Consider the following 20341-nt stretch of genomic DNA (forward strand, 5'->3'; position numbering starts at 1 on the left):
GAATGGCTGTTACTCGGTCAAAATTGCCTATCGCGTATGTATTGAAGACATTGCAAATAATGCTCATCTGCGGAAACCAGAGTATTGGAAATGGTATATGGAGATTGAAAGTATCCCCAAGAGTGAAGAATTTAATATGGAGAGTGTGTAGAGAATGCTTCCCTACAAGGGTAAGGTTGATAAGCAGAGGAGTCAATTGTCCATCAGCTTATGTTAAGTGTGAGGATCCACATGAAGATAGCAACCACATATTTTTTCATTGCATGACCGCCATAAATGCTTGAAACGCTGCAAATGTCTAGCATTTGATTGCACCATCCCTGAGTCAGTTTGATAATGCACCAGACATTATATTCAATCTATTGCAAAAGTTGTCAGCAAGTCAAGTGGAGAGTATTGTTACAATAATGTGGAGTATCTGGAAATCTCACAATCTAAAGCTGTGGCAACAGGTGTCAGAGTCGACAGTTGCAATTCTGGAAAGAGCAAAGCATCTCCTAGAAGGATGGCGGAAAGCGAACCGAAAGCAGGGTCTTTTAGGTCAGGTTCACTCACCTGCAAGCATAGGTCCTCAAACTCATGATGGTCAGAATATGGACAACAGGTACGGTAACATTCGATGGAGGAAGCCAATGACTGGTAGACTCAAATGCAATGTTGATGCCTCCTTTTCTACATCCAGTAATAAAGTAGGTATTGGCATGTGCATTCGCGATTCGGAAGGAAATCATGTATGTTCAAAAACCATGTGGTTTTCACCACTGTGTCCAGTTGACATTGGAGAAGCTTTAGGACTTTATCATGCAACTCGATTGATCAATGAACTTCAGCTCACAAACGTTGATTTTGAGGTAGATTCGAAAACAGTAGCTGATTATTTTAACAAAGCTAGAGGAGATAGCACCGAATTTAGATCCATTATGGATAATACTATCCAGTTTTGTAATATCTTTTTAACAAACTCTCATGTCAAGTTTATTAGGAGGCAAGCAAATGAGGTTGCTCATAAGTTAGCTAAGGCAGCCACACTATTCCCTAGCTTCCACATCTTTGATGAAATTCCAGCATGTATTTCTGATTTAATTTTTAATGAAATGATATAAGTTATTTTCCCTCAAAAAAAAAATATAGTGAATTAATGGATGGAGCGTGCTGCTGCAAGGAATCCTCGGGAGAGAGAATAAATTTTTTATTAATTAACATAAATGGATGGAGGTTGCTGCTGCAGAAAGATTGCGAAGAAATGCACCTGATAGAAAAGTGAGAAAGAAAACCAGCGTGAGTTAACTCACGTTGGGGTTTCTGTGTGAATTTTCAGCGTGATTTAAGTCACGCTGTGTGAGTTAACTCACCAGGGGTATATATGATGTTATAAATTTTGCAAAATCTGTTTTTAATTTGTTATTTATTTTGAATTTTTAATTTTGAAGAAATGGAAAATAATACTGTTTTTTGACAAGAGGAAATTAATTCTGTTGTGATTTTTTTTTCCAAACTGTTTTGTTCATAAAATTGTTAAGGAAAATAATTTATTAAAGAAAATGTTAATTAAAACTAGAGAATAAAATTCGTTTTTGAAATTTATGCAGTAAAAAATCTGATATTTTTTACTGTTTGTTAAACTAAATCTGTTTAAAAAAAATTGTTTTTTTTAAAATTTAAAAACTGTTTTTTAAATAAAAAAAAAGACTTCATAAAAGGATAATATACTAAAAAGGTTTATTGTTGGAAAGGAGTTTTTTAATATAGTGTATTCAAAATCAGTATTTTTTTTATAAATTAAAAATATGTTAAAAAAAGTTGTTTTTTAATAAATTAAAATCTGTTTTTATATTAAAACAATATAATATAATAATGATTTTTGAAGCAAATAATTGTATTTAAAAAACAATTTTAAAAAAAAATCGATTTTTTTTATTATTTTAAATACATTTTTATTAATAAAATCATTTTAAAAACATTTAATTATTTATTAAAAAATTGGTTTTACAAAAAATAAAACATTTTTAAAAATAAATTAATTTACCATTTCACAGGGGCTAAACCCCTCGCAAAGGCCGTGGCATAAAATCACCTACTGATTTGATATTTTGTAATATCAGCAATTAGTCAGAGCAGACTGCGTAGTTGCTGAAAAAAGTGACAAAATTTGCCAGGGCTTATGACAAGGCTAAGCGATTCAATTTGACAGGGGTATAACCCCACGTTTTTTTGCCAGGAGTATAACCCCTCACAAATTGTTTGCGATGAGCGGATTTGCCAGGGATTCTGCCCCTAGAAAAATCCCTCACAAACGTCGTTTTGCCAAGGCTTTTTGCCCTTTTCTCAAGGAATCCTCCCCTGGAAAATTGCAATGTTTCTTGTAGTGGCATTCCTCCCTGCCCCGGAAGGAGGGTCTTATTTGGTATTTGCTCTGGGGCTCGAAAGAGTGTTTAACTTGCTTTACAGGGATAGGATGGTACATGGATCTGCTCCGTGTTGACGGTTGGTCCATTCACCCCAGTCTAGACCTCTAAAGAGGCTGTTTTGATCCAGTTGTGTTGTTTTTAATTTTCATATTACCTGTTTGGATAGACCTACATTTTGTGGATAAATTGGTTAGGTTTATGTCCCCCAATTTTTCTATGTATTTTTTCATTTTCTTTTTAATAATATATATGAGCATTTGGCAAAAGGTTAGAGTTGGATACTAACTTAGTTCGGAGTCACTCTTCTTGATGTCATTTGCTCCTGCCTTATAAAAAAATAAAAGCGGCAATTGTTTTGCAAAAAAAAAAATGCAAATGTGACAATTATTGAGAATTGGGAAATAATACTACTAATCAATAAATGTAAATCACCACACAAAAAAATCAAGAAAAGTAAATTGAGCTCCTTGTAATTTTTTGCACTATATATTATTATAATTATTAATAAATGTTCAAAAGTTTGAACCTCTTGCTCATGGTGCTGGCAACACCACTATTTTACATAAATATATTCAACCCACTTTTACATAAATGTATCAAAAAGAAATTTTGATGCATACTAGAGCAAAAAATGGCAACTAATTATTCTCTTGCTCTATTCAACTAGCACTAGGTCGGAGAAGCATAATGTTATGGATTTTCAGTATTTTGGATTTCAAATTTAATTTTACATTTTAATTTTTGTGGAAAACATTTATTTGGTCAGCGATGAGGGGGGGCTCAAATCCAATTCTTGATAGACGACATCATAGAAATTTTCTGTTATTAATATTATTTTATTTGAGGTGATTATTATTATTATTATTATTATTGTTTTTTTAAGGACTTATTGTTGTTATTTTTTTTTCTTAAGTTTCTGATTTTATTTCTCCTTAAAAAATTATTATTAATATTTTTGTACAAAATTTTTTTTGAAGGATTTTTATTATTATTATTTCATTTTTGCATTGCATGCATGCAATGCAATATGAGTTTTCTCATCACGTGTAACAAGCTAATGAGCTGTATGTAGACGATCATGGCCTTCGTCTTCTCCATTTCCTCAATCCTCCTGAATAATCTTAATCATAATCATTATCATAACAATAACACACCTTAATCAACCACCAATATTAATTACCATTCTCTTCATTTTTTTCATCAACCCAAATATTCATATTCCAATTGATTCTTTTCTCATCACAATTCCACCTTCTCATTTTCAACCTTTTCATTTCACCCTAAAGATTTACATCAACACAAATCTCGAAATTGGATCAATTTCAAGATTTCCAACATTGTTGTTCGTTTTTCTGTAGAAGCTGAAAATTTATAAATCCAACACGCATTTCAATTTCGAGATCTCTTAATTTCAAAGAAATTAGGGTTTCTCGTAGCTCTCAATACTCACCGTCAATGGCGTCGTGGAGAGAGTGGAGAGGAACACGTTGCTGAAACGACGTCGTTTTTTCAATGGGCAACAACTGTGTGGGGCCAAACCTCGGTGGCAATGGTTTCCTCCAATCCGTTTCCGCGGCCGTATGGAAAACACGTCCGCCGGAGGCAAGGCTTCCTCCTCCTAATGCCGAAGATAAAAACAAAACTCCGTCAACACCGGAAAATGCTGTAACAGGTTCCGCGAAACCGGAGTCTAGTGCAGGTGGGAAAGTTTCTGAGCATATTTCGGTTCAGAGCACACCTCCTGAACAGGTGAAAATAGCAGCCGCAGAAATAAAACCGCTCGAACATGAAAAGCCGGTAAAGGCAGCAGCATCTAGTGCTGTTTCCAGTGGTGGTGGTGGTGGTGGTGTTGCTGCTACTACTGGTGCTGGTGGTGCGGGTGAGGGTGATGCGGATAAACCTAAGAAACCGACACATGTGAAAAGAGTATCAAGTGTTGGACTTCAGGTAGAATCTGTATTGGGAAGGAAAACAGAAAACATAAAAGATTTTTACAGTTTGGGGAGAAAATTAGGTCAAGGGCAATTTGGGACAACATTTTTATGTATGGCAAAAGGGACTAATAAGGAATTTGCATGCAAGTCAATTGCAAAGAGGAAATTAACAACACAAGAGGATGTTGAGGATGTAAGAAGAGAGATTCGGATAATGCACCATTTGGCGGGTCATCCGAATGTGATACAAATAGTTGGTGCTTATGAAGATGCTGTTGCGGTTCATGTTGTTATGGAGTTATGTGCCGGTGGCGAGCTTTTCGATAGGATTATACAGAGAGGGCATTATAGTGAAAGAAAAGCTGCTGAACTTACTAGGTTGATTTTAGGTGTTGTTCAAGCTTGTCATTCTTTAGGAGTTATGCATAGGGATTTGAAGCCGGAGAATTTTCTGTTTGTTAGTCATGAAGAAGAATCGGCACTTAAGACTATTGATTTTGGACTCTCGGTGTTTTTTAGACCAGGTATATTTGTTTTATCATTCTGCCAACATTATTGTTCTTATTAATTAGTTGAATGAAAATATGATGGTATATTTGACATGAGGGATTGGTATTTAAGTTGAATATGATCATCATGGAATGCTAGGAGAGACATTATGATCTATTTATTGTTGAACCTTGTGCTTCAATTCTACACACATAAATACTCACAGTTGACATAATGACATACATAAGCCTTTGATTAGAGAGCTTTACCTATAAGACTGGGAGTTCCACATATGTGGCTAGTATCGAAATTATCAGTTACATATAGCCTTTGTAGTTTTGCCTTGTATGATCTATGGTTATTTCTGTCTGTAGAAAATTGACCATTTGCTGTTTATAGAACTAATTATATTAAACAAGTTCGAGGATGGTGTATGGAAGAGAGACATAGAAATGGAATGAAAACAAAGTGAGAGATGTTATTGTGAAGGGAAGTAGAGAGTGCGATAGAAAAGAAGATGTTATGTAAAAGTGTTGTTAAGTTAGGAGACATGAAAAATTATAACTTATGTATTGATTTGAAATTTGGAATATGGAATAAGCTGTCTCAAACAACACTCTCTTGTGCTATGGGAAAGGGAAATCTGTTCTTACAAAACAAAAAGTCTTGATACTTTATTAGTTGTCATATCAAGCAAGTGTTTTGATGTTTTGAAGAAAAAAAAAAGTTACAGAACCTGCATTTTTTCTTCACCATCTGGATCCCTCGTAATTACTTTTATTCATGTGTCCAAAATTAATATTTTGAACAAAGTAAAGGCAATGTTATGAATACTTTATATTGATCATCGTTTAAATTGTCCGTAATGAAAGCTAATTTCATATTTTATTAAGTACTAGGATAACTGCTCTGCAGATTCACAGCTTTGTATTTTATCACCTCAGCGGGTTGTCTACTAAGAATCATGTGAAAGAAGTTGATTATTATAACGGAGGTTTATCGGGCTTATGTTCATAAAATTTTATGTTGTTTAAGAATTTAAGTCATATACATAAGACATCATGCTATTCCGTATCAAAGACACGTTATCTTGATTCACTAGGGTGAACTTAGCTGTTTTGCCTAACTATGTTCAAAACTTTTGCTTTTTCTTTATTTTGGGTTTAGCTTTTTCTAGTTCAGTTTGAGAAAAAATATATCCATTACCACAGGTGAGACATTTACTGATGTGGTTGGAAGTCCATACTATGTTGCCCCTGAAGTTTTGCGGAAGAATTACGGTCAAGAATGTGATGTTTGGAGCGCTGGGGTGATCATTTATATTCTACTCAGTGGAGTTCCACCATTTTGGGATGGTGAGAATGCTATGCCACTTGATTTTATTGTTTGTCCTAAGCAGGATTAGTTATGTCTGTGATGTAATATGTGCCTAATGTTTTTTGGTCTTTGTATCAGAAACTGAGCAAGGAATATTTGAGCAAGTATTGAAAGGAGAGCTTGACTTTATTTCTGATCCGTGGCCAAGTATATCTGAAAGTGCAAAGGATCTTGTTCGAAGAATGCTTATAAGGGATCCTAAGAAGAGGATGACGGCACATGAAGTTCTTTGTGAGTATGCATACCTCTATGATGCTGAATAGCTAGATCTCGAATGCATCTTAGAATAGTTTGCACTTTTTTTGTCACCAGAGATCTAATATGTCCTGTTATGCAAGATTTTCTTTTTTAACAATGTTATATATTCTTGATGACAGATTATCTGGTTAGTGGCAACTTAATACTTTAAACTAGTCGCTGCTCTTATTTCGTATTATAGACTGAGAACTTTTTCATTTAACCCTGGGAAGGATGAGGGGGGAGTAAAGCATGGTTCTTGTTGAATACGGAACATGAAATAGATATAGAATTTCTCTCTTAGGACCAATCATCCTTTGATCCTAGGCATTCTCTCTTAATATTTTACTATAATGTTGAAGAGATAGATATAGGATTCTCAGAACTGGCATAACAATTATCAGTCTGCATGATCATGCATGACACTGATCTCATTGTTTTAAATGATAATCATAATTGGTGTTCTGTTTCAAAATTAAAATACTTAGTTATGATTGATCATTTGCAGGCCATCCTTGGGTTCAGGTTGGAGGTGTTGCTCCTGATAAACCGCTTGACTCCGCTGTCTTATCTCGTTTGAAGCAATTCTCTGCAATGAACAAGCTCAAAAAAATAGCCATTCGAGTGAGTATCCAGTACCCATCAGTATTTTAAGATTAGAAGTATTGCATATTACATGGAAACAATCTAAGAATTTACAAGGCTTCTTGTCTAATAGATTGAAAATATAATCAATCGAAGAATAAAGCAGAAAGAAAGCTGCTATTTTTTTTATCAATATTGAACATTTTGCCAATGGGAAGCAATTGCTATGTTCAAGAAAAAATATATTATAGAGCATAACTTTCTGTATTATATCCCTTGGCAGGTAATTGCTGAAAATCTGTCCGAGGAGGAAATTGCAGGACTTAAAGAAATGTTCAAGATGATAGACACAGATAATAGCGGACAGATCACTCTTGAAGAACTGAAAAATGGCTTAGAAAGAGTTGGTTCGGTTCTTAAGGATTCTGAAATCAACTGGTTAATGCAAGCGGTGAGTGCTTGCCTGCTATCCAAATTGTCAGTTCTATGTTCAAAATGAATGACTGTATATAGCTCATTCTTGAAAAAACAAGAATGCCCTAGACTTTTATGTTGTGTTCCGCTGAATGATCGATACATTTTGTATTTCATCTGATCAATATTTTTCCTTTCTTCTTTAAAATTCAGGCAGACGTTGATAATAGTGGTACCATAGACTATGGTGAATTCATAGCAGCCATGCTTCATCTAAACAAGGTTCAAAAGGAGGATCATCTATTTGCAGCCTTTAACTACTTTGACAAAGATGGGAGTGGATACATTACAAAGGATGAGCTCCAACAAGCCTGTAACCAGTTTGGCCTACAAGATGATCATCTAGATGATATAATACGTGAAGCTGATCGCGATAACGTAATGAATCTTAATTTGTTTACACCTTATTTATCTAACATCAATTTTACTCACCCTCTCCTCTCCTTTCCTACTTCTTTCTTTCTTTCGCATCACTTCATCAATTACTTGAACATTTAATTTCTTGTTTTTCTTTATTCAACTTGAATTTTGCACTGTTTTCAGGATGGTCGCATTGACTACAGTGAATTTGTTGCAATGATGCAAGACACTGATTTTGGCAAAAAGGGGCTATAAACAGCTTGAGAAAAACTATGAATGCCTTCAGGCATTAGCTAACTCTAGATCTTGCCAAATGATGACTTGATATATAACTTCGAGCGAGTTTCTTCTGTTCTGGAAGCTAAATTATGTAAGTGAATGCATTTGGAAAATGCTTGAGCTTCAGGGAGACGAAGCATTAATGGCATGCTAATTATAGTGTGAATGTATTTAGTATTTACAACTTTTTAACAATATAATCAAGTATAGTTTTTCCTTTTATACCTCTTACCCATTTTTTGGGGTAAATGGATGGTAGAATGATTTCTCGGCATGTGAAGTGGTTTTATCGAGTGTTAGTTCATACTAAACATCAAATCGAGAACAAGTTTCTAAAAGAAGTGTTAAGGACACGCATTTATGCGTAAGAAAGAATGCTCTTCCAGCTTCGCAGTCTCAAACCGCGTCTTCATGCCGAATATCATGTTGTATCAACTCATGTACCCTATTTGCATTCATGTATAGAGAAAGACATCTGTACTTTTTGGTTAGTGATTTTCATTTTAAATGTATAAACTCCAATATTTTTCTGTAATGGCTTATTTTTGTTAATGATATGAGGTGATGTGTTTGATAATGCAGTCTCTTTGAGAACTCAAGATTTGTTGCCTCATCCCCTTCATTCTGTCCCGTATGATTTAAGCTATTAACTTTTTTGTTCTTAGCAATCAGGATCATCTAACAAATTAGATTTGGCTGAAGCAAGTTTTGTTGGATGACTTTCCTTATTCTATCATTGAATAATTCAACTGTCAACACGATAAAACTGTTCATGCCTGAGTAGGTTTATTTTATTTTTGTTGCAAATTTAAGGCAAAGACTGTCTATAATAGATTTGTAAAGATCAGGTCCTTCCTTGAATCCCGTTAAGAATGAGTCTATAGGTTTCCCTTTAAACTCCAATTGAAATACATCATGAATTATGAGGGATTGCAGTATAGGACACAAGTATATTAAAGAGGGGTTGAAGGTATATTAAAGAGGGGTTGAAGATCCTACAATATGACGAACCAATGATCGAATTTCGATTGACAGTGGTATACACTTTTAGTGTCTGATACGCCTCAAATAAAATTACCTTTAGTGAATGAAAAAAAATGAGTTTGAAAGACTTCTAAACTATTTAACAAAGAACAGGGGTTTTGATCGAACTCAAATAGACTTAACATTAGATTAGGATTTAGGGGGATCAAAATTACTTTTCCATAAAAAATTCAAATGTTTGAGATAATTGAAGCATTTAAAAGGATCGACAACAATACCTATCACGACATGGATCTTAAGGAGATAAAGCTAAGATGACGAAATAAGGTTTTCAAGAAGTTTTTGAGATCTAAGAACCAACATGATATTGAGAGAGTTTGTGACATGGTTATCTGTCAGAAAAGAACTCAAGTTTGATCCTTAAAATCGTTCATTTGAAAAACAATTCTTCTTTATCTAAATTGGATGTCTTGTTTCTGACTCATAGACTAGTTCCATAGAAGATCCAAAGAACTTAGGTCGATGGGGCATCCAACGAAAAGCCATGTGGGCGGGTTAGAAAAATATTGTGATCTAGGAGTATATCAACTTAGTAGAGGAAAAGTAATTTCGAAGGATAAGTAATTTGTAACGAATAAAATGGATTTTAGACAGAACATCGGTAAAATCCTTATTCAAATCAAAGAACTCAATGATTGAATGAACTCCGTTGATAAAGAGTAAATTTAGAAAAACTAAGGAGAATTTTCATAGAGAAATATATGTTTTGTGAAATGTGAGTTGTTTCATTCAAGTTGATGGACCTAACTACGGGTGGCACTTTGGTGACATTAATGTCACCGTGCCATTGCATATGGGCCACACATTGTCATTGCCATTGCATCTGGGCCACACAACACATCTAATGTCACCCAATGTGTGGTCCAGATTTAATGTCACCGTGACATTAATGTCACACAAGTATTTCCCACCTAACTACATAGTTACAAAATGATGCATTAGAATATTCTAGAACTTTGTACCAAAAAAAAAGAATATTCTAGAACTTTATCCACTCAGAAATGACACCTCACCAAAACAAATAATAGACTAAAAGTAAAATATTACTACCTTAGTAAATTACTGTAACATAATCCTTTAAACACCATGGTCATTTTTTGACAAACAATTCAATTAAGCACTAATTGTATAAACACATCATATAAGTGCTTATTTTTTTTTTGTTTTTTTTATACAAATCATATAAGTGCTTATATATAACATATTTTTATCATTGTAACAAAAAAAAAACATATTTTTATCACATACGATAAAATAAAACTATTTTCATATAATCTATAAGTTGTTTTTATTGGCTATTTTAAAGAGCTTATAGAAATAAGGTAAACATAAGTTATATACTTGTGATAAACTATGTTGTAAACTCTCTCAAAGGATCTCACACCTTTTTTTTTTTTAAAGAGCTTATAGAAATAAGGTAAACATAAGTTATATACTTGTGATAAACTATGTTGTAAACTCTCTCAAAGGATCTCACACCTTTTTTTTTTTTTTTTTTTGTCTATTAACCTAATGGCTAGAGTTCATACATTTTAAATATGTAAAAGTGTAGTGTCTGGATTTGAACCCCAACCCTACCTATAATATATGCAATATCCTACCAAGCAATGTTACACTTGGTTGTGGTTATGAAAGTAGATAAATTCATTTTTTTTTTTGAGGGAAAACAAATTTATTTTTTATCAAGTTAAATAAATCAATCTGTCCCGTGAGCATAACTCAGTTGGTAGGGGTTCGAACCCCGGACACCCCACTTATTCACCTTATAAGGAGAATAAGGAGAATTCTAGCCACTAGGCTACCTGACAAAAAATAATAATAAATCAATCTATATAAATAATATTTTTTTTTTTTTTTATAATATTGTAGCCAAAATAAATAAATTGAAAGGGCACAAAAAGAATTGTAGAAAAACAGCAAGAGCCCCCATACCGCGCTCGACTGCCACTCTCTCTTCATCGACAGCCTCTTCTAATTCCGATGAGCCACAATGCTTAAAAAACTCGTTCAAAGAATCACACAGTTTCCTATTCCACAACAAACACACACAATCACACGTCTCCGTCATTTATACTCCACTCTCTCCATTTACGATAACATCCCAAAGAAACTGAAGAAATTCGAGAGAAAACCATTGGTAACAAGTATCAACGAACTAAAACGCCGTGGTAGAAAGAGGAGAAAAGAGAGACAAAATGTGAAAGAGATTATTTTACAATCTCCTGAAAATGGTTTGTTGGTTCAGAAATTGATTCCTGTTGCTAAACAAGTTTATGCTGCTAGATCTGAAGTATTGTCTACTGTTTCTAGACTTGTCAACTTTATTTCCATTTATTCATGCAGGTATTTCTATTACTTTGTCGTCAAAAGTTTAATAAAGTGTTATAATGAAGCACGGACACTACTCGGATAAGGCGTGTCCCTGTGTCAGACACGTGTCGTGTCCGACACCGACACGACATCGACACATATAATTACACTGAATTATGTGATTTTCTAAAAAAAATCGTTGTGTCGGCGTGTCATTGTCCGTGCTTCATTTATAGCGGAGTGCCTAGTGGCTGCTATTCGAAGTTGGCAGCTAAGCTGTTTGCTGAAATGCTTCAGAGAAGAGTGAATAGATAAATTGATCATCGAATTGTTTGGTCAAAGTAGTTTCTGTTTTTTGGAAATTCGCAAGCGCATCTTGAAATTATTAACTGTTTGTAATATTAGTCTCTAGTAAGCTAGCATAGATATGGGATAAACGTGCAATGTGGTGTGTCTAGTTAACGTGTCACGTTGTAACCTCCAGCAATAGAAGTTAACGGATGAACCGTTTTGAATGGCACATTACGATTTCAAGAGTGCATTTGCTAATTTGCAAAATTAGGGACTATTTTGACCGATGCCTACGATTTTGATGGCTAATTTGCCTATTTACTCTTAAGAAAGTATGTTATTATTATATTAGAGGTGTTTTAAGTATTTTCTCCTAATATAGGGATATAAATGTTGAATTTTAATGTTTAGTTACTTTATTTAAGCCTTTAGATTCCTAAACTTTTTGGGAATTTTTTAATATACATTCTTAGTTGATATTTTGGATTTCTTGTAGCATATGTGGAGACGTTCATGTTGGTGATCCACCACATAAAATTAAAACATGTAATGTTAGAGGAAGCTTGTCAAGTAAAGAACACAGTTGGGTCAAAGGTGGTATCGAACATGTTCTGCCTCTTGTAGAATCATTTCATCTGTATGATCGAATTGGGAGGGCTGTTTCACATAATGAAATGCTTCTTGTGGACCGAATTCCAGCAATTGTTGAACTGTGTATCCAAGCAGGTGTTGACATACCTGAGTACCCTACCAGAAGACGGACCTTTCCTGTTTACTGTGTTGCTGGTAGGATAATTGATTTTGAGAAAAGATTTCCTAAAGAAATTTCTCTTGAAAAAGATATAGACGAATATGGATTTCCATATATGAAAAAGAGATCGGATCAAGACACTAATTCTATGGAAATGCATTGTGATGACATCCAAGGTTAATGAACACATGTCTTTTTCCTTCTCTGTCAGTCTCACTTATACGTATAACATACATTTTGTTTTCTGTCAACTCGGCTAATTATATGTGTGCTTCTTTGCAGCTGTTGCTATCCGAGGCATGAAAGCCTGGAATAAAATGTGCACCGGAGCTTCAAAACTTATGGAGAAATATGCTGTACAAACTTGTGGATATTGTCCAGAGGTACAAGTGGGACCTAAAGGTCATAAAGTGCGAAATTGTCAAGCTTACAAACACCAGATGAGGGATGGGCAGCATGAATGGCAGGAAGCTACAGTAAATGATTTTGTACCTCCAGTCTACGTCTATCATATTCGAGATCAAGAACCCGGTAAGCCTTTGGTTAATGAGTTGAAAAGATATTATGGTATGTTGCCTGCAGTTGTTGAGCTATTTTCACAGGCTGGGGCACCAGTTGAAAAGATTTATGGACATACAATGAGAGATGTTGTAGTCCCTGATATGGATGAGGAAAAGTGGGTTGTTTAGAGCAATCGGTTGGATGACTTCCTGTGCATGGAGGAACCATTTGGGCATTGGAAGAGTCTAAATTAACAATTAAGGTACAATTGTTTTGAATTGTAACAATTGTCTATGCTGGCAAAGATGGAGGATGTCTATTGTGAGCTCAGGGATGCAATAGTATGAAAATAAGTGCATTCGACAAAGTTATCATGTATTCTGCTGGTAACTAAAGGTCGCAGTCTTGGTAATGTCGAACACATCTGCTTTTGACAAAGTTATCTTGTATTCTGCTGGTAACTAAAGGTTGAGGTCTTGGTAATGTGGAACACTTCTGCTTTTGACACCAATTGGAGGTTAAAAACTTGAATTTCCTGCTTGGATTCTTTTGAGAACGGGGCCTTTGCACCTCTACCGACCTCATTGGTCACTTTGTTAGTGTATGTTTGGTCCACTTTTTGTTGAGGCAAAATTGATGCCAGAGGTGTTGAATTGATTAGTTTATAGTCTTGTGCAGTATTTTTAATGTAATTTTCTGCTACTAAAACCAAAGAAAACACTAGTCTACAGGATTAGTTTTAGTATTTTCTGGTTTACAAGAGGCAAAGAGTTAGTTGATGATGCACTGAGTCTGAACTCTGAATGAGGTGGAAAAGATGGCATTTTTGCCAAAGTACCTATATTGTTGGTAGAAAACACAACCCCTAGATTTGCATCAACCGGAATTAGTTTCCGAATCCAGCTCCATCAGATTTTCAGAATATTATATCCTCTAGTTTTTGTAAATATTTGCTGCTTATTTGCTTGAATATACCTTAATTATGTTGAGTGGATGATTGTGTTAAGAACCTATCAATGGTTGATTATCCAATCATATTGAAATGAGATTATGTGCCTGTCAGTTTATTTGTTGAAAGACAGAGGCTACACGGAGGAACTAATTTACCCTTTCACTAGAGCATTCTCTAGTTCTCAAACCAAAAAACAAATCATAATCTATCTAGTAGAAGGTTCATCCTGTTTATCAGAGACAGAATTAACTGTTCCAATAACAATAAAAAAGAGAAAGCTAACTGACTTCTAAACAGAAACTATCTCTAACCATACTGACTACATACTCAACTAACTAATTACATTCTTCCCCATTTACACACTCTCTAATCATACATGTGATTTTTTGCTACCACCATCGGAACAACCTTGTCCTCACTGTCCAGATCTGTAGGCAGATCGGATGCTACAGGATGTTGACCCATGGTCTTCTTCAATTGAGATACATGGAACACAGGGTGTATGTGAGTTGTTGATGGAAGTTGCAACTTGAAGCCCACTGCTCCAATGTGTTTTAAAACCATAATACCTAGCTGTAAATTTAAGATGGATGTGTATGGGCATTGACCCTTGTATATGTGTTGAAAATTTGAGTAGACCCAACCACCTACTTTTATCAAAACCTCTCGTCTGTGAGTATTTGTGTAATGTGTTATGTGGTCTTTAGTTCTTTGTTGGTAGTGTTTCAGTTGGAGCAACGCAATTGCTTCACCTCTGATCAATAAATCTTGAGCCACTGATTCTACCAAAGTTTCCCTTGGAATGAATCTTTGTAAGGAGAGAGGAGGTTTTCCATAGACTATTTCAAATGCAGTTTCTTGAGCAGCACTATGAAAACTTGTGTTATACTGAAATTCAGCCTAAGGGATGAATTCTACCCACAGATTTAGTTGTTCTGAACAGAAACATCTGAGGTACGTCTCCAAGGTACGATTTAAAACTTCTGTCTGTCCATCTAAATCCGGGTGATAACTTGTGCTAAAATTGAGAGTAGTCCCTTGCTATTTAAATAGTTCCTGCTAAAAGTGACAGACAAGTGTAGGATCTCTGTCATTCACAATTGATTTAGGAATCCCATGAAGTTTAACAATGTTCTTGATAAACAACTCTGCAATGGACCTGGCTGAATAAGGATGTCTGACCAAGATAAAATGGCCATACTTAGAGTGTCCACCCACCATGACAAGGATATCATCAAAACCCTTCGATCTAGGCAATCCTGTAATAAAATCTGTACTGATTTCCTCCCAGATTGCGTTGGGAATAGGTAGAAGTTGAAGGAGACCTTGTGGAGAAGAATCATGGTACTTGTTTCTTTGACAACAGTGTGAGCTGCCACAAAAGTCATGAGTGTGCCTTTCACTGAGCAATGTGTCGGCAAGTCTTATAGATTCCCGAGTCGTAGAGTGGAATTCTTTCAAAAGCAGAGGAATCGATTTGGGAGTAGAGGACAACACCACACGTCCTTTTAAATACAACCTGTTCTATGCCAAGGTAAAATGGGAATGAGAGTTGGGATTTGTTATCAAATTTGTCATGATTTTAGACAAACTTGGATCCTGTTGGACTTCCTCACTAATGACTGTGAAGTCAGGCCAAAAAGGTCTTGAAATAAGTTGCAAACTCATGTCTTTTTTTTTTTTATTGGCATAGAACTCATTGTCTCCAAATTTGTGCATAATTTGTTTCAAATGACCCAAATGTTCAGTTTTGCCGTATAGTCATTCATCTTGATTGAATATCTGCCGGCCCACAGCTCCAATGCTGCTACCCTTCTATCCATTGCTAGGAGTACTGCAGGTCACCAGGTCAGACCAATTTGTTAAGAACCTATCAATGGTTTATTATCCAATGGTAGAGCCATAGAGGAACAGGATGAACTATTTTCCACTTCCACTAGAGCTTTCTCTAGTTCTCAAACCAAAAAACAAACCCTAATCTATCTAGCAGAAGGTTAAGCCTATTTATAAGAGATAGGACTAACTATTACAATAACATTAAAACAAAAAACCAGAAGCTAACCGACTTCTAAACAGAAGCTAACTCTAATAATACAAACTATAAACTAAATTAACTAATTAGTCTTCCCCATTTTCCTATGATAAATCCGTCTGGGTTTATTTTGGTATTCATTCTGTATCTAAAACCCTGAATTGCTTCCCTGAAATGATTGTCACTCTATTATCAAATGCCATATCCATCAAAAAGAAAACAATCTGATGCAGTATCATTTGTTTTACTATTTTGTTTGAATTGCTGTAATTCCTTCTTTTCTGTTAGTCAGTTGATTTATGTTGTGCCGGTATGGCGAAGGATATTATTTGTTAGGTTCTGTTTCAGTTGCAGAACCTAACAAAAGAATTGGTCCGTTGAGGTTGTATACATACAAGGCATTGTCCTAATACAAAGTCAATGTCAACTATTCAATCACTCTCTACATACTCCATCTCTTTATTCTTCTGCATTTACTGATATTGGAGCTCTCAATATTAGGAGCTTGAATGTTATCCATTTTTTTTTCTTCATCGATCGTTTAAATAAATGCTCATGACTATCTTCTCTGTCCTTATTGATTGGCCCAATTGGGGTTTCATTCGTTTTGTTGATGGTAGATTCTACAAGGCATCAAACTGTCATTTGAGAGATGAAAGAAGGTCTCACCAAGAAAATTAATGATTCAAATGAGCTGGTTTATCAAGCGATAGCTAGGTTACATGATATGTTCTTGATCTTGTTTCTAGATCTTGAGAGTTCATTCTGGATGAGACTCAACTGGCAAGGGCTTTTCACTTAAGGTACTTCAGGACAAGTTTCTTCATTTTCTGTTAGGCTCACAAAGGTATATTTCCCTAGATTAAGTGGTGAAAAATGTTGAGGAATTGCTCTACATATGTGATCGGTTTGTTCTGCTTGACAACCATTAATGGAAGCATTACTTTGACATCATGCCTTATTAAAGTCTAGAATAACCACTGAACCTATTGGGTGAAGGCAGAATGCAAGAACCGTCTCAGAAAAAAGATTTGGGGATGTTTCTGATGATTCATACGGCTAATGTGTTTAAGGCAAACAGGGACGGTCAATGAGTAGCCAAAGCACATAAAATCATTATAATCTATCCATTATTTTTCCCCTTTTTTCAAAACAAAAGTGCGGCACTTCTGTGAGATTGATGTAAAGGGGTAAAGGCTATTTCCTCATTCATGAGTAGTCTTTCTCATTTTTTCATTTCTTACATGTTTGTTTTCACGTCTGATTCCCAGCCAACGCTCGTCAATTGTGAAGCTACATTTTGTAGCTTCCTTGTTTTCACCGCAAAATTGCCTAGGGACATGAGATTTGGGTTTTTTACGCAGTTTCAAACAACCACTGCAAATTTCAAATGCAACCTAAACATGTTTCCTTAGAAATGGGCAAGGCTTGCTTACAAATAGTGGATGGTTATGTTTCTTCATTTTTTTCCCCATTCTCCTCCTTTGTTTAGGATGTACTCATCTAACATCGACATTACATTTATATGTGTCTGCTGGTTGTGGTTCCCGTGTTGTATTTTTGTACTCGTTTTCTTCTGCTTCAATCTGCTTGGTTCGGTTCCAATCATGATGAAACATTGCACCCTTCATGACAACGTACGTAGATGACAATCATTGTATCCCCGCCTGTAACAATGTTGAAGCAAAGATCTTTGAATGTGGAGTCTGGGATGACCTTTTCTTGGATTGAATCCCATAGACCGGTAACTCTCCTACAAGCTTTGCAAACTGAACTGATCAAGTGCATTGAGTCTTCTAGGTCATTTTCGTGCCTTGTATGCCTTGGGAAGCTTATTTGATCAACAATTCACACCTTGCAATGGATAGATTTATGTTCTTCCCGTATTGGATGCATTGTCATATTTTATTTTTATGAAGTTGAAACCTTCTCCCCTTCTCCCAAATCCCAATACATCTTAACATTTAACACTCTTTTTAGATTGATCATTTAAGTTTTATTTTTCTTAAACTGATTGTTTATGTTACATTATATTTACACAACTAACTTTTAAGTTATATTCAAATTGCATTTTTGTCCAGGCACGAACTACACATTTTGTTTCACAATTAGATAAGGATAAAATTTAGGTGTCTAGGCACGAACTAATGATAAATGTCTTACGGTTTTTGATTCATAAATTTGATCAATTATATTGTTATTGAATGAAGACATTGCAGCAAATATTTTGATTTTAAGGTTATTAGATTAAGAAAAATGAAGTGAAAGGAGGAAAAATTAACATGTATGACATGTACTAAGAAAAAAACTTAGTATTAAAATGTTACACATATTTTTTAAGGGAACATGTTCAAAAGATTAGACATGAATACATAAAATAACATAAATGATCAATTTAAAAAATAAAAAATAAAAACTAATTTTAATTTACTTCAAATTTTAAAATAATGTAAGGGTTAATCAAACTTGCATATGATTGTAGATAGATTTAAATTTACTTCAAATTTTAAAAGAAATTATTTTTTATTCACTTCAAATTTGAAAAGAAATTATTTTTTTGAAAAGTAAGCATAAAATTGAAAAGTTTTGAAAAGGAAGCATAAACAAGAAAAGTTTTGAAAAGTAAGGGTTCCACGTGGAAAAATGGGAGAAGTCATTGCCACGTGCCAAGCATTGCGGTTGTTGTCTACTTTGGCTTGCCACAACATTTGTTTTAAGAAAGTTAGTACAGTATAATATAAAGTTTATATTATACTAACTTTATATTATAACGACCCACTTTTTTTTTTTTTTGAGGGAATAACGACCCACTTATAAAAAGATAAAATTGATAAATAATGATGGACCTAAAGTTGTGCGAGGTTGATTCTTGGCGGCACACGTGACAGCAGTATGACGCTTCAGCAGCTCAAGTTACCAACTTTTTAACAAAAAAAAACAAGGTCTAAATGAGATATACAATCGTTAATGAGTCAGGTTTTAATTCTTTTTTGAAAGAGGGTAAGGTTTTAATTAGAGGTCTCATATTTAATTAAAAAAAAATTAGATGTTAAATAATGTATAGGTTTGAGCTAGAAGTCTCATGTGTCAAGTTGTCGTGTTCAATTCACTTGTGTAATTGTTTTTAATTCAATATAAATGTTATATGGTGTTTAAGAAAATCTTAAGTTCTTCAAACAATGGTATTAGAGTCCAAACAAGGATGTTGAAAGTCTTGGACTTGAGAAGAAGATTGCTGGTGAGTCAAATGTGAGTTAAAACTGAGGTGTTACGTATCTCAATTGCTTTGAGTTAAGAGATAAATAGTTGTAAATCATTGATTTAAATCAGGAAGAATGTTTTGCTTTGAGTTAAGAGATAAATAGTTGTAAATCATTGATGTAAATCATTGAGTTAAAAAAATGAGTTAAAATTTCACTTTGGATCTAAAAGTAGATTGTCAGCGAGACATAAGTGAGATGATCCATATACATAATGTGATTAACTCCCTGGTGTGATTGATCTTAACACAATGTGATGATCTCCGATATTTTAAGACTCCAGTCAAGTATGGATAATGGTATCAAAGAGTTGATATGACTTAGTGAAGGTGCGACAGCAAATTCTAATGTTGGACCAAGGATGTTGCTAGTGTCTCATAAATGAGTTAGAAATCCCACGTTGAATAAAAAAGTTTATGTTAAACAACATATAGATCTTAAAATATTATATGAATGTTCATGCAATTAATGTCTTAAAATATTATATGAAGATATAGTGTGATAAAGTCACTTGTGTGTGGTTGCTTTAGGTATAAATCATATGTGTTTTATAAGGTCTCATCAAGTCTCAACAATTGGCTTATGTATAATAATTTAACACCGACCCATCTATTGATTTGGAATTGAAATTTTGAAATCATTGCAAAACTTTGCATTCTTTTTTCTTTTATTTTTTTTGTTACAGGAAGAAAAAAAAACTTTGCATTCTACACACAAACAAAGGTAAATAATAATAATAATAATAAGGGTTTATATTTCAAATTTATACGTAATTTCGACAATGTTTGAAAATAGCCTCCGTAAAAATAAAAATACAGATTTCATCCTGTAATTTTAAATTTTTAATATTTATTTTCTCTATGTAAACATATATTTGGGCGAAGTCTGAAAATATTTTTGCAAAGGGTAAAATGTTTGAAAATGTTCATGTAAAGAGTTAAAATATGAAGAATCTAAAATTACATGAGTAAAATCAGTGTTTTTATTTTAACATATGCTATTTTAGGTATTAACTCCTCCAATAATAACAATAATAATAATTATGATTTATACTATA

At 34.3% G+C, this 20341-nt stretch overlaps 4 protein-coding genes across 4 annotated transcripts; 3 read left to right on the top strand and 1 right to left on the bottom strand.

Annotated features, from left to right (window-relative positions):
• The first annotated feature begins 407 nt into the window (after positions 1 to 407).
• Positions 408 to 1323, top strand: LOC146955408 (uncharacterized). Its single transcript, XM_085748412.1, has 2 exons — positions 408 to 1068; positions 1319 to 1323. The coding sequence occupies exons 1-2, from the start codon at positions 408 to 410 to the stop codon at positions 1321 to 1323; spliced, it is 666 nt and encodes a 221-aa protein (XP_085604538.1).
• Positions 1324 to 3459: 2136 nt separating this feature from the next.
• LOC146955409 (calcium-dependent protein kinase 20-like) lies at positions 3460 to 8720 on the top strand. Its single transcript, XM_085721410.1, has 7 exons — positions 3460 to 4866; positions 6043 to 6186; positions 6287 to 6439; positions 6954 to 7069; positions 7314 to 7481; positions 7658 to 7882; positions 8048 to 8720. The coding sequence occupies exons 1-7, from the start codon at positions 3921 to 3923 to the stop codon at positions 8117 to 8119; spliced, it is 1824 nt and encodes a 607-aa protein (XP_085577536.1). The 5' UTR covers positions 3460 to 3920; the 3' UTR covers positions 8120 to 8720.
• Positions 8721 to 11049: 2329 nt separating this feature from the next.
• On the top strand, positions 11050 to 14029 carry LOC146955410 (APO protein 3, mitochondrial-like). Its single transcript, XM_085721399.1, has 3 exons — positions 11050 to 11530; positions 12285 to 12715; positions 12822 to 14029. The coding sequence occupies exons 1-3, from the start codon at positions 11178 to 11180 to the stop codon at positions 13226 to 13228; spliced, it is 1191 nt and encodes a 396-aa protein (XP_085577525.1). The 5' UTR covers positions 11050 to 11177; the 3' UTR covers positions 13229 to 14029.
• A 329-nt stretch (positions 14030 to 14358) lies between these two features.
• Positions 14359 to 15815, bottom strand: LOC146955411 (uncharacterized). The gene is made up of 3 exons (XM_085748418.1): positions 15787 to 15815; positions 15067 to 15511; positions 14359 to 14892 (listed from the first exon to the last, which is right to left on the bottom strand). The coding sequence occupies exons 1-3, from the start codon at positions 15813 to 15815 to the stop codon at positions 14359 to 14361; spliced, it is 1008 nt and encodes a 335-aa protein (XP_085604544.1).
• Positions 15816 to 20341: the final 4526 nt, after the last annotated feature.

The sequence above is a fragment of the Medicago sativa genome, chromosome 1, assembly GCF_051527215.1.
Source record: "Medicago sativa cultivar Bolivia chromosome 1, Bolivia_mono, whole genome shotgun sequence".
Lineage (NCBI taxonomy): Eukaryota > Viridiplantae > Streptophyta > Magnoliopsida > Fabales > Fabaceae > Medicago > Medicago sativa.

Coding starts and splice junctions, on each gene's coding strand:
- LOC146955408 (XM_085748412.1), top strand. CDS start 408: ATGTGGAGTATCTGGAAATCTCACAATCTAAAGCTGTGGCAACAGGTG.
- LOC146955409 (XM_085721410.1), top strand. CDS start 3,921: ATGGGCAACAACTGTGTGGGGCCAAACCTCGGTGGCAATGGTTTCCTC. Junction 6,187..6,286: donor AGTTCCACCATTTTGGGATG/GTGAGAATGCTA, acceptor TCTTTGTATCAG/AAACTGAGCAAGGAATATTT. Junction 7,070..7,313: donor TCAAAAAAATAGCCATTCGA/GTGAGTATCCAG, acceptor ATCCCTTGGCAG/GTAATTGCTGAAAATCTGTC.
- LOC146955410 (XM_085721399.1), top strand. CDS start 11,178: ATGCTTAAAAAACTCGTTCAAAGAATCACACAGTTTCCTATTCCACAA. Junction 11,531..12,284: donor ATTTCCATTTATTCATGCAG/GTATTTCTATTA, acceptor GATTTCTTGTAG/CATATGTGGAGACGTTCATG. Junction 12,716..12,821: donor GCATTGTGATGACATCCAAG/GTTAATGAACAC, acceptor GCTTCTTTGCAG/CTGTTGCTATCCGAGGCATG.
- LOC146955411 (XM_085748418.1), bottom strand. CDS start 15,815: ATGGATAGAAGGGTAGCAGCATTGGAGCT. Junction 15,512..15,786: donor AGGGTAGCAGCATTGGAGCT/GTGGGCCGGCAG, acceptor GGCATAGAACAG/GTTGTATTTAAAAGGACGTG. Junction 14,893..15,066: donor ATGACAGAGATCCTACACTT/GTCTGTCACTTT, acceptor TTCATCCCTTAG/GCTGAATTTCAGTATAACAC.